Source organism: Ptychodera flava, chromosome 10 (assembly GCF_041260155.1).
Source record: "Ptychodera flava strain L36383 chromosome 10, AS_Pfla_20210202, whole genome shotgun sequence".
Taxonomy (NCBI): Eukaryota; Metazoa; Hemichordata; class Enteropneusta; family Ptychoderidae; genus Ptychodera; species Ptychodera flava.
In genome coordinates, this window is record NC_091937.1 from 43,916,391 (window position 1) to 43,931,086 (window position 14,696).

The 14,696-nt window shown below is 35.7% G+C and overlaps 1 protein-coding gene across 4 annotated transcripts in view; it reads right to left on the minus strand.

Moving 5' to 3' along the window:
• The window catches only part of LOC139142920 (syntaxin-binding protein 5-like), an 82,924-nt gene that overhangs the window by 29,398 nt on the left and 38,830 nt on the right, over positions 1–14,696 (minus strand). For all 4 annotated transcript variants that reach the window (XM_070713113.1, XM_070713115.1, XM_070713114.1 and 1 more), the window contains exons 3-8: positions 10,176–10,257; positions 9,715–9,815; positions 8,821–8,955; positions 7,645–7,708; positions 1,956–2,163; positions 954–1,035 (exon numbers count right to left, since the gene is read on the minus strand). In XM_070713113.1, the coding sequence (XP_070569214.1) occupies positions 954–1,035; positions 1,956–2,163; positions 7,645–7,708; positions 8,821–8,955; positions 9,715–9,815; positions 10,176–10,257 (672 nt within the window). The remainder of the gene's footprint in view (positions 1–953; positions 1,036–1,955; positions 2,164–7,644; positions 7,709–8,820; positions 8,956–9,714; positions 9,816–10,175; positions 10,258–14,696) is intronic.

The window sequence follows — 14,696 nt, forward strand, 5'->3', positions numbered from 1 at the left end:
GGATTCTTTTGGGCAATTGTCCAGGACCAGGGTAGCGTATAGGTTTTAAGTTGCTTTATATACATGATAAAAGTGGATAAACGTGGACCGTGTATGCTGGACAAGAGTCAGACTAGTTTGGTTTGGGTAGGGAGGGGAGTTTAAGTCCGATGTAATAGTTGTGCCGTCCTATGACATGGTCCAAGCTGGATGAAGGCCTGAATGTCATTCTGCCACCATATGCAAAACATATAGGTCAGAGGGGATGTTACCATGGTAATTGTATAAGCTATGGGCCAGGCTCTCAAATCAAATGGCTAAGTGTGGACATCGACCAGATCTATATTCCAAAGATGATCATCTTAGCATATGCTAAGTACTAGAAAGATTTTGTCTATGAACACATTACATTTTTTGCAAACTTTCTGGTCTGCACTCTGAAGGAACAGAATATGTAGAGTATTCTGCTGATCAACAATCTATAACAATACTTTTGTCAACAATATCATCAATGACTGACTATCAGTCTGCACTTAAATTGGCCAGTTTTGTGTCCCCTGCTTGACCTTACATCCTGGTACTTTCGTTATTATGAATCAAACACTTTGATTAAACATCCACTTCAGTCAACCATTTCACTGAATTCTGCATCGAATTCCACTGTCTCTCAATTTCAAGTGAAAAGATTAAATTTTCAAAGGATAAAATTTTTTGAATTTTAAATAGTGTATATACCATAGACAAAAGAATAAAGGGGCATTTGGGGTCATGAAAATGGCCAATTGAATACTCTATTATTATACTGAATAATAGAACCTGATACATTTTTAGTATAGCAGCCAATGTAGAATTACTGATACACAGAATATGTATCAAAATTTAAAATTTTCCCATTTCCATTATACGCGGGCACATTTCCATATCTGGAGATAAGAAATACCTGGGCATTGATTGATGAGAAAGGTTGTACTTACGCTCCCTTGCATGATTTCCACTCCACTTTAGAGATGGGAGCGCAGGGATCAATTCTGGCTCCTTTCATAATGGGTGGCTTTGCTGCAATAAACATATGCCAAAACGTGTTAGATGTGGAACAGAATGTAAAATGCTTCTCTGAGAAGACACCAGTGTTTTGGATATATCTGCCACACATAAACTTATTAATACGTTATTACAATCACAATTACATCCATCCATCCACTCATACATACACATATACATGCATTTATAAATACACATGAATATATACTGAAGATGCATGTATTGGCTGTCATACAGATACACACACTCAATCATTAAACATTCAGATGGCATTGTGAAGAAAAACACAACTGTTAGTTAGTTGGCAACTGCTGGTTAACATGCCCAGGGCCTTGTTCATTTGTGGCACATTGGCATAAGTATGACTTCTTGGGTTTTCACTAGGCTATGCTACCTTTCACAGACCTGACATTGGTTTATGTTCAAATAACTTTATTTTGATTACTTTGTCACTCAAAGGTGCACTGAGCATAACATTACTATTTTTGTTTAACTTTTAACTTCTACTGGGCATTTCAAAATTAATATATATTGAAAATTCTCCTTATGATTTACCTTATATCTTCATATTGATGGCCCAGTGCAAGAGGGGCGGATCTTCCATGCTTTTAACACAGGGGATACGCCCTCTTGCACTGGCCATCAATATGTTCTTAAATATATTATAACCACATCTGCTCACCACAAAGATGGCAAGTCTGCGGTCTTCACGAATGAGTATGTTGGTGTGCATCTTGGCAGCACTCCATGTGAGGAACTACCGTACACTAGAAATTGGAAAGACACATCTGATGTGTAGTCTGCCATTTTCAGGCACAGGGACACTGCACTGAATTTGTACTTGCAACCTTCTCTACAGCTAGCTGTTTCAGCACCGCATGTTGCCACTTCAGAACCAACACATTCTTATTATTCTGCAGAAATTGTTTACTCACCATGGGGATACATAATATTAACTGGCTTATTAGCATTTTTCATGTTCCATAATGTGAGACTGCCATCCGTATGACTGCATAAAAATTGTTTGCCTTCACAGTTCCAGGCTATTGACCTCACAGGGGCCTGACAGCAGTATCTGTACTCTGCAGCTTTGGTCCGCAAATCCCATAATACTATTGCCCCTGATTCAAAACCAATTAATAACTGCAAGACAGGAAGACAAACACACATTAGTGTCATTTGTGTGTAAAAAAAAAACCATTTCAACTGTTAACATCACGTAAGTTTGATCAGCATGGCAATGCTAATTTCTGTAAAGGTTAGAACCTTTCATCCTTCTGCTGGTTTAATTGATGGTAAACACAAAATCTATGAACAAAGTTTCCAGGCATAGCATGTGCAAACAAGCCTGAGGCAGAATGCATATTAAAGCCCTGATTTTCTGACCCAAAAATATTACAATTCTTAATGAGCTACTGACTGTTCTGGCTTATTTTTAAACTTGCAAGGTAGACCGATTTTTCACTGTCTAGTTTTTTGTGAAAATCAAAAATTCAATTTTTCTCCGTACTATATGGCAACAAAGGAAAAGGCAGCCATTATGAATTTCAAATAATCAAACATTTAAAGTTATTTGCCTTTCTCACTCAAAATTTTGCACATTGACCCTACTTTATATTTCATTAATACCAAAAAAAAATCATTTACAGAAAATAATGCAAAATTTCATTGAGCTGAGTAAGTACAAGATAAAAACTTTGATTTTTGAGGTACGGATCACCTTAACATGTTAATCACCAGATTTTTTTATTGTGCCTTGTGAGACCATTAACAAAAAGGATTTCAGAGCCTTATCAGTTGATTCAAAAGAGTGCTGTTCATGTTAATACAAATTTTATTTTGTGCACACATCTGAAAGATAGCCACTCAAATCTTCTGCATGGTAGTTATCTGTCTTAGGGAGCCCTTTTCAAACAACATATGGAAATATACCCCCTGGAATTATGTGGAATTGTAATATGGCTCTAATACCGGTATGCACAGAGGATTCTTCAGTGTTTGTTCATAAAAAAATTACATTACGGTGCGCAAAATTGGCCGAGAGCAACCCCTGGTTAAGGCCTTAAGCTCTCAGTCAGTTGCTGTTCACAACAGCAAATTTTAGAAAATCATCATGTCAGCAAAATGTCATGCCATAATCCCCTTGCCACATCTGTTGATAACGCTGAAGATCAACATTATCAAGAAAAACATCAACTGCAAATAATTATCTGTCATAAATCACTCGTCCACATTTTGTGACAGAACTGAAGTGAATAGATTGTAAATCTGTTTGTCCCAGACTGACTGTTTAATCATTTAAGCTCAGAGATGGACCAGAGGAGATGACAAAACAAAGCAGTTACGGTTATTTATTAATTTGCCACAGGATCCAATATTTGTTTTTAAATAATTTATTTACAAATTTACCGTCTGTCGTGTAAGTGCAAAGAACAGATATTAATCTCCTCATTTCACCTTATTCAATTCTTGTGTAAAAATATATCATTTTATTTCATCATTATAATTCTTTGAAATACGCGAAAGAGGATACCATTCTACCCGGTATTATCAAAAACACACAAAGGGACTGACCCTTTGGTATTTTCACTTACGGTGTTTGTGCAAATTTGACAGTAATGTTTATACTGATATATTCAAAAAAGTGTAGAGAGAATTTAAGGATAATGAACCTGGTCATTTTTCTGATCACTTGCTGTACCACAATCTAAGTCATATTCTGCTGTTACTCTTAATTACTATCTATTCTGCATATGTGGTGTACGGATTCTGTGATATTGCATATGTGATGTGTGATTTCTGTGACACTACATATGTGGTATGTGATTTCTGTGATATTGCATAGATAATGTGGTATATGGTTCCTGTGATATTGCATATGTGATGTACGGTTTCTGTGATATGGCATATGTGGTGTGTGGTTTCTGTGATATGGCATATGTGGTGTATGGTTCCTGTGATATTGCATATGTGGTATGTGGTTTCTGTGATATTGCATATATGGTATGTGGTTTCTGTGATATTGCATATGTGGTATGTGGTTTCTGTGATATTGCATATGTGGTATATGGTTTCTGTGATATTGCATGTGTGGGGTTTCTGTGATATAGCATTGTGGTGTATGGTTTCTGTGATATTGCATATGTGGTATGTGGTTTCTGTGATATTGCATATGTGGTATATGGTTTCTGTGATATTGCATATGTGGTGTGTGGTTTCTGTGATATTGCATATGTGGTGTATGGTTTCTGTGATATTGCATGTGTGTGGTTTCTGTGATATAGCATGTGGTGTATGGATTCTGTGATATTGCATATGTGATATACCGGTACATGTGTGATTTCTGTGACACTGCATATGTGGTATGTGGTTTCTGTAATATTGCATATATGGTATGTGGTTTCTGTGATATGGCATATGTGTGGTTTCTGTGATATGCACACATGTTATGTGGTTTCTGTGATATCGCTTTATTCAAAGTAATTTCCTTATCCTCGGAAGCTACCACTAGCATTTGAAAACTGTCAAACATGAGCAAATCTGCCAGAAATGATCACAAAACATAACTTGGCCTTAATTCAAAACTAAAATACAAAATGCTAATGCCAAAAAGACTGGATACTATACAACTGCTGGGAATTACAAAAGAATTGTGTATTGTTACTCCTAATAGACCTACCCACTAAAAATATGATACACTCATTTGAGAATTAATTTGTTTGTGTAACTGTATCACTACTTTAAAACTAGCCTGACACAACTCATTCAGGGGTAGAACAACCAGCTTAAATACCTTGTCAGATTTAAATAATCCTCTATCAATCCTATTTGGATTTCTAAAAACATTTTAAATATGCATTTACTAAAATGTTGATTACCTGGATGGCATATGGTAAAATCACTAGCGCAACCTGCGGCAATGTCTGTGTTCTGAGATTTCTCTGTCAATGTACTGGATGGGTATCCACATGTGTATTTCAGTGTACTAAAACTGCCCCTCCAAGGCTAATTTATATATAAGACAGTGTGCGCCTAATGGATAGATTTGCCTCTCAAAATATTTAAATGTTTCTTGGAACACATCTTGTGTGGGCCCATTTTAAAACCTCTTGAAAAATGTACGCTTTTGCCGTCTCATTTTTCGGACCATCAAAAACTTCATTTTTTCCGTAGAGTTAAGAAGGAAAATGCCTACCATTTAGACTTTCGTATACTGATAGATTTAAGAAGATTTGCCTTTCTAATCAATACAATTTACCCAGTAATCTGATCTTTATCTTTTTATAATGCATAAGAATAATGTTTAAATTTTCACAAGCTAAGTATTTGCAAAAGTTTGAAATATTCAATTTGGAGATGCATGTTATTACATTAATATGCATGCTGATGGATGTGCGTACATGGATACTTTACTGTACTCATATTGAACGTCAAGGCATATATTACATTTAACAGCTACCCTGCAGACATAGAAAACCAAGTGACATATGGTGAGTTTTCATACTTTTGAATATATTCCTAGGAACTGATACTGACATGAGAATATTACTGTATTCATCCCATCCTTTAAATTTATCTTTCCAGTCAACGGGGAAAAGTTCTTGTGGACCTAAACTGACATAACAAAATTTAATCAGCTAAAACACAACTGTACAGAGTTTGAATACAGTGGCACGCACACAGGGATCTGACCGGCCTTGTTTCCAGGTCTCATCAAACCTAACACCAGGTAATTCACCTCAATTCACCCGGCCTTGCTATGACACAGATGGTGGACGGGTCTACCATTACTGTACAGATCAGCTATATGTGTCTGCCACAAACAGCTACCCCATTACAAGACCTAATACAAACAGTGTCAGTCCATACCAGCATTTCATCAACTTTATCATTATAAATAATACACAAACAACAAATGACACTCAGTTTTATGTACCGTATATATTATTTATGTGTTATGCTGTGTTCTGCACAAAATGTTGCCAGTATTTTTGGTTTGTGTGTAGCGAATCTATGTAGTGTGTTTTGGAAAATCCCTACTCAGTATCTGAATAAGTTTAGCTCTCATATGACACAAAAGAAGCATGCACAATGAAATAAGTCAATGGACATACAAAAGATATTATCTTCTCTTAAATAAAATAATAATCCAAGAGATTTTATATAGAAGACAGGGCCTAAGAGCATATTTGTATCATGACTCATATTGACTTTGAAGGATGTTAATTTTGCTATTTATGCATTTAGTTGTATGGAATGTTTATTTTGATCAAAATAAACAAGTTTGCTTCTTGCAATAGAGTTACAAATGTAATTTACATAGGCCATCTTTGTTTGAATCGGACTCTCCTTAAATTACAAGGAAATTACTATTTATGCGTGAATGTTATATAATTAGAAGCGATGCTTTTGCAGTCAACAGAAAATTTAATTAAACCTTAAAGAAAGCATTCACTTGATCAACTTTCCAATGTTCTGCAATATTGACATGTTCTGTGGCCTGGGGTGATTGTACTTCGTGATCTACACTAACCCACAGATGACTTTTCTATGCTCTCAGTGGTGACAAAAAGATGGTACACGTAAAGCCATCTACCTTGCCAAAGGTATTCATTGCATGAGAAAATGTTCTGGAAACAAAATCTTACCGAATATTTCAAAACACTGATGCTTGTATCAAGTTGGCTATTAACCCGGTGCTAAAGTCGATTTTTGCTGCCTCTATACAACATAACGCCAACAATGTCTTTCAGATGTAGACAAATTTTTTCTGATTTTTCTCAAAGTTTTGGTCAAAAAGTATAGCCCATGAAAATTTATGTCTATTAAGTCCAAAATCAAGGAAAAAATTACAGAAAAATTCATAAAATTTGGCAAAATGTTGCCCTGATATTTTAGGGAGAAAATTACAGTGCTCAAAGGGTTAAAGTAGAATTTGTAAAACATTCAGTGGACAATAGTAATTCTTGAATTTTGTTTATTGTAAAGAACAGTCAACTGACTTACTACATTACTAGAATTAATTTTACAATTACAATTAATTTTTGACATAAATTTGTGAAAGCTGAAATTCAAACGGACCATGGCATAAACAAATCGTGTTTGTAAACAGGCATAGCAATATAAATATCATCATAAATATTTATGCACACATAATTATACCACTGTAATATGATTTCTGTTTTGTACTGTCTCCCAACAAAGATTGCAGTTGCCTGTGAGCTTGAATACATTGCAGAGTAGGCTGACTGAATGGGGCATATAAGAGTGATGTAGCATGTAGGCCTGGTTAAGAAGAGCAATTTAATGTAATGAACTGACTGACGATAAACGAAATCGAGACATCCTATAATATTGTGAACATTAATATATTTCCATAAAACACCCACACATTATAAAGTGGTGTATTGCAGATGTCCGCCCTACCAAACGCCTGATGAGTACCACCCTTTCTGCCAAGCCCTGATTTTGCAAGTACATTAAGTGCACAGATTTGTGCGGTGAGCACAAAACAAGAAATCTGACAGTGGGAACACAGCTGGTTGGACGCAGCTCTAATCACATCATAATCATCAGCAATGCTTTGATGCTAGGAGATATCATTTGAAAAACAGAGCAGATTACCTTATTAGGGTCAAGGGGATTATCACTGAGATGTACGACGGGACCAGGATGTGTCTTCCTGGATCTGAAAATTGATGACGGAAAAAAAACAGGAAAAGTTAGGATGAATAGTCAATGTTGTTTAATGGTTTATAGCCTGCAGCATAAACACTGAAGGAAAGTCTGTAATACAATTAGAGGACTATTTTGATGACTCTAGCAACCAATTTTTCATCATTTTGTTTTGCAAACTACAGAGATGATATACACACTTCATATCATATCATCTGATAGAAAAGAACTTCAGAATTGTACAGAGAACCGAGAAAGAAAGGAAGAAAGTTCTTTAGGTAATATGCATCTTGGGAATAGTTTTTAGGACAGTCAAATTTTTACAATACTACTATGGTCTGCTTTTTATTGTGAATATTTGATTTCTACACAAATAAGTGGTGAACGCTTCAAGCTTCAAACGCAAGTAGATAGCTACGGTATTTTGAAAACTGCAGCAACCTATGTTTTATTTTGAAGCTTTGAAGAGTAAAATGAAGCTTTTGCTCTCGTTCAGTGAAAATCAAAACTTTCATTTTTCCTCATAGAGTCAATACACATTGTAGTGGCCATTTTGGATTTCACGTTAGTAAATATTGATTGATTTTGATAGATATTGATTACGAAAGAGAACAGTTTCCTTGATGAAAGTCTGAGCAAACGTTACAGCTATTTTGAGGCGTGCATTTCCTTTAAATGCTAAAGATTGCTGCCTTATTTTCCTTACACTTAATGAAAGCTTCACACACTTGTAATCAAATGATACACAGTTTTAACAATATACCGTACATCGTCAGCGAACATTTTTGTAACAACAATACATGATTTTGAAGAGGACGGTAGAGTTTTTCAAACATCTCAGTGCAACCATGCATCTACCTCAGGATGTACATAAAGTTTTTAATACTTGGCAATGAATACCCACTCGTCAACTGCCTTAAAGTCAAATTCTGAGAACCAATAAAGAGAGTGCTGTGATTTATTGTACAAATTGGGTTCAAGGACTCAATCAATCAATATTATCTGACAGAAGAGCATTATGGCTTGTTAAAGTACACAACATTCAAACTTGAGCAATATTACTCCATTGTCTGTGCTCTAAATCAATCTGTCTTGAAGTTCAAGGGTTGCTGGGTCGATACTTACAGTTCAATGGCTTTGTTCCAATTAATAACATAACCTGATAGAATGAAGCATTCTATGTTAACTATGTGAATGTTTCCTCTTTCTGTTCCTATGTACAACCATTTGCTTTGAAACGGTAAGTGGCAAAAGGTAATTCTGCAAAAAAAACCACAATGCACCATCATCAGAATCATCCCCTTTCCATACCAAATTTCACTATGTTCCTGGTTCCCATGGTAAAGTTAGACTTCTATAGAGGCAAAATGGGGTATACAAGACTAAACGTTTTAGACATAACATGTACCGGTATAACTGGTAAAGAACCAGTAATTCAGCGGATAATAATGTCATGTGAATGTGAATCTATTCTTGAAAGAGAAATGCTCCTACTTATTTGATGAAAGGCTTAATACTAGTATTCATCCTCTGATATATACATATAACTAGGAATAAAAAAAGTCATGTAATTTACATCTAGACAATTACAAACATGAATGTTGCACATGTCTACATATAATGTGTCAAATAAGAAACCATGAGAGGAACTTTTTTCTTCTGTTGAGTCTACACAATAATAGATATGTCAACAGTTCCACAGTCTACTGTAACAGCTTGATTTGAAATTCAGTAACTTTGACAGTAAGACTTCCATGGTAATATAACATGTCTTAACAAAAGTAGAGGACAGGATATTAGCCAGAGACGTGTGACAATTTACGATGGAGAGTAAAACTATGACATGACACGGTAGTGACAACAAACCTTTGTTGTTAGCAACATCTCATGCATGCTGGGCCAACTGGAATTCACTAAAATACCTTGTGTGTATATTGACACCGCTTTGACTTGAATATCAATATTGTGTATGTTCACAGATATCAAAGTTCGTATTCAAATGTAGTAAAGAGAACCTACCTTTCCCTATTAAATTTGAGTGAATGCAGTATTGCTGGCTTTTTCTGTCTCAAGTTCCACAAATGTAAACTGTCGTCTGCACATACACTTACTAAAGCACCCTGTGGTTGAAAAATTATATATATCAGATTTGATGAACATTTGACAGTTGACATCAGAAAGAAACGAAAAAAGGTGTTTAACACTTATTTTTCTGTACTTTGTCATTCATCTTGAAGCACTTATCTTGGGTCAATTCACTTCTGTACCATAGCAATAATGGTACTACTAAATAACCTTGCACATGAACTGAGAACCAGTATAGATACAATGTTCCTTGAATATTACACTAAAGAATTTCATATGATCAGATAATACGATGTTGCATGTTTCAGTCTGTGTAACACTGGAATACCTGTACTTAACTTAAATAGTCCAACTGAACAGATAAAACATGACATTTTCCCCCTGTGGTCACTCACCTCATTGACAAGGAATATAAGTTGTATGACTGCTACGTCTTCATCGTGTCTCACATGACAATCAACTCCTGGTTGTCCAAATCTGAAGTGTTCTTGTTAAGGAAACACTGGTAAAAACACTGGTACTTACAAGTATGTAAGAAAATAGTTACTTGGCTAACTGAAAAAATGAGAACCCATGTTTTCACAGTGTTAAAAGGTGGGAAAGTTCTACTTAACACTGGTTGCTCTGAACACCCTTTGACCTTTGACCCTTTTCAGGTTTCACCGTTCAAAGTCAGCATAAAAATCATGGTGTCTGGGTGATTGATAAGACACACTGCTGTGATATACACTATCACCGTCAGGTCAAGTGGGTTAAATCTTAGCAAGGCAGATTGGTGAAAGTCATGTTTGAAAATAATTATTTGGGGTACGTAAATTATGCAAAGTGAACCAAAGGCTATTGATGAAAGTCATGATTGAAATCAGTTTTTTTTTGGTCAGGTATTAACATTTACAAATGACTATGGATGCATATGAATCCCTTCAAACTTTAAAAGTCAGTTTAAATAAATTGTACGGGACATGTTGTACCTGTACTTTGTCTGTTTTAACTGATGTGACCTGAAAGTGACAGATATGCACTGGGCAGGAAGCAGGCAATCATGCTGATTCCCTCGCTGTAACATGTTTTCACCTACACGAACAATAATCCTCACTTTTATAAGAGTTGGAACAACACCTGCTGAGATGATTGAAGTCGATTAGATCATAAAGCACAGAAAAAAAAAGAGAAATTCAATATGAAAATGCTTTCTGAGAATGGAAGTGGGGTCAAAATAAGTTCACACAATTCATACTGACTTTATCCACTTGTAACTATATCCTTCTTGATCTGTAGGGGTGTGCTATACACGTATCTCATATTATAATTGTAGCTCACCGGAGTCCAGCTGTATTTAAAATTTCCCCATAACCAATTTATAATTCATAACTTTTGAAGTAAACTGAAACATTAAGTAATCCATCAACATTGCAGTTTAACTTTCGTAGTTTGCTTTTCAAGGAAAAAATTATAAAAACCAAAAGAATGTCCTATGTCAATGTACTCCTGTAATAAAGTGATTCTCATCCCAACACCCTAGCTCATGACCCTGATATGAAAAGTTGATGCAGCAGAAAGTTTGAATTGCCCTGAGAGTAGTGCAGTCAACCCAGGCAGTACAATAAAATGCATTTTGTTTGAAGGCGAGATACAAAAGGTTGCCATAAATTTAGAGCCTGAGGAAAAATATGCATCTGTGTTTATATTGCTTTAGTCTTAGAATCGGCCAAAGTGGCAAATCTAAACAGTGTAAACCAGACACATGCGATATAAACATACATAAAGGCACTGGCAAGAGTTTGACTCACACTTTGAAGAGTCTGTAGATACTTTACCAACATTAAGATTCCACTAAGTTCTGTGTTTTGCCTGGTTTTATGACTTACTGATAGTGCACAGGGATTAGCACCTAATCCAGACTGCCTAATCTAGTGGGCTGACCAGCAGCTCGTCAGAAGATACTATACAATACCATTGGTTATCAGATTTCAGTGTGTCTTAAACAAATTAAAAGATTGGTCTAATGAGGGAACATCAAAAATGGACCATTTACAGATAAACAGAAATTTGTGAGAGAGGTGTGGGCAATCCTAAACTTCTGATTAGCATCCTCATGATTTCCACAAGATATGCTATCCATGACAAAGCCTGGAATTAAAGACTGGTGTTTGGTGTATTAAGTGCTTCCTGCTCCAAATCTGAAACATTTCCATTTGGAAAAGTTCCAACCAATACTGCTTAAGAGGAAGATTGCCAGTGACACGGGGCACTCAATTCTATCTGATGGATTCGATGAACTCATTCTATAAATACACATACTACTACCAGTACAGCTAGACATGCCTCTAGTTGCTACACTTTTGTCTTTATTCTCTTTTTTTGCATTTTTGTGAAACCTTTCTATATATGGTTCAGAATCCTTAATAATTTACAATTACATGTACCTTGTTTTTGAGATTGCTGCATACATAATTTCTATTTTTCTATTTCTTCCATCCATCATCCAGCTGGCAGAAGTTCAATTACAGGGTGATATACTGATTACTCCTCAGTGAGGGAGGAGAAATAAAGTGCCTTGCTCACCCACACAACAACAATGGTCATGCTTGGGACTCAAATTCACCATGCACTATCCTGGTCATACTGAAGCTTCAAACACACTATCCTATCAACCCAGTACCCCAGTCATATTAAATCTCCAACTCACCATCCTCTGATTATGTGTCAAACATTGATCCTTGCTTCTGTTAAGTTTACCTAGACATACATGTACCCACCCACCTTACTCTGAAACTGTATCCTTTACTTTTAAAAACAAATTCCATTTAAAACTTAACATACATCAAAACCATGCCCTCAATCAAAATAGCTGCCAAATATCACCATTACTCCGAGTTTCTACAGATATTGTTGTAGACATTAATTAAAATATCAAAGAATAAAAAAGACATCTTTAGTCACCATTTTCACCAATTCTGTTCTCTATTTGAGATGTCAATTACAATGATTGGCATTTTGAAATATGTTGAAGGAGAGGTCAACAACACAAGACATACACGTATATTAAGCCATGCTCAAAGATAAATCACAAAAAGGAAAGGATGACATCATTTCTTGTGTTTATGAGATACATATGCTAATGAGAGTAGCCAGTCCAGTAAACTGGAAATATTTGCATACATGACGGCTGAGAACACTTACTACTCATATCAGATACTGACATTTACAAGCATTGCATTCATTGGTATTTGTGATAAGGTAATTGAATTTTTCTTGACATGCAAACAGCACAGAAATCAAGGTCTCTACAAAAACATGCCATATCAAACCTTGACCTCATCCCTGACATACACACCTTACATGTTATTCTCATCTACGGAAGCAGCCTAGCTTTCACAGCCATGATCTTTCCACTGCAATGTCCTGACTAGCCACAAAGCCTCTTTTCAGACACCAACAAAGCCCTGATGAAGCCCAAACTGCATCCCAGGCACAGCCTGTTCAGTGTGTCATTGTTTGAGGTGACTACTCTTTACACTGAATTTTGCTCTGTACACAAAGTGATGTCAGGTGTTGTGAAAAGACTGAGTAAACACCGTTCAAAATGAAACAAACACTCACAAGTACTGTCCAGATGAGGCAAATATTCTTATATATAAAACTAAAAGGGCAATTTCTTTATTTTCCAATATAAAGCTGTGTTTAATCTGTAAGCATTAGATTGTTCCTCTTAATAGCCAGCAGAGCTTGCCAGTCACATACCCAGGCTGTTGTACTTAGCCCATGTACCACATTACATAACTGAATAACAATATTCGTTTTAGCTTAATGAAGTGAAAATTTAAACTCTGCTTAACAAAATGACAGTTATATTCTAATTATTCAATACCAAGTTGTTGAATAATGCATGACCATCTTGCTGGGCATACTTTATTGTTTTTATTGGTACTTAAATACGTCATGTTCATTTATCTGGATCCTGAGAATTTCAGATTGTTTCATTTCAATATTGATTTGCCATGAAAGAAGGGGAAATGATTGCCATGGTGAAATTCAATGTTCACTCTTTGCAATAATTTGCGCAATCTATTGTCAGTAATGGCGATGCTTCTACTAAGACAATTACAAGACCTACGTACCATTGTTTGATCATTCCAGATTGTTGTCGACCGAAATAATAATTGTTCTAGTTTTTCAGCATTTACATAGACTGTCAACTCCTTTTTGTTCAGCTTGCGAGGGTTTGAACGTAGCCACATTTAATGGCCAAAATTTTATTACATACACTGAGAATATTGCTGTTCCCTGTTTGAAAAGCATTCACAAGCATTGAGGAATCTTGGTTAAATAATGGTGAATAATATCTAGTAACATAAACTAGCGTACAACCCCAAAGCTAAACAATAGCCTACTCATCATGGACATAGATCAAACTGTTTCTGTGAAACACAGTATTACAAAACAGAAATATTGGGGTGACAGTGTTACACATATTCCTCATATAATACGACCAATAATCATGTTTTTATTCATTCTAAAACAAATATTCAAGCCTAGTAAAATCCATCTGTGCATAATTACAGTTCCTGATGTATATGCACATATGACACTGTGATAACGTGGCACAGCATAATAATTCTAACCATTTGATTAAGATGTTGTTTGATCTGATTAGTTCTACTAGGTCTCTGTTACACTTCAGAATCTTGGCAACCAAGTCATTTTCTATCAGGGCCGTTGTACTTTTGTAGCATTTCATTTGCATTCATCATTTCCTTGCAGATCAACGTAAATCCACGCCTCACTGACACATATAATATTTTCATGAATGCGTGCACTTTCCCATTGTTGCGCAGCCCTTGAAGTATTCAAAAATACGACAAAGCCATGGTCATAACCTCCCATGGATAGGCCAGCTGCAATCTTTACAAAAG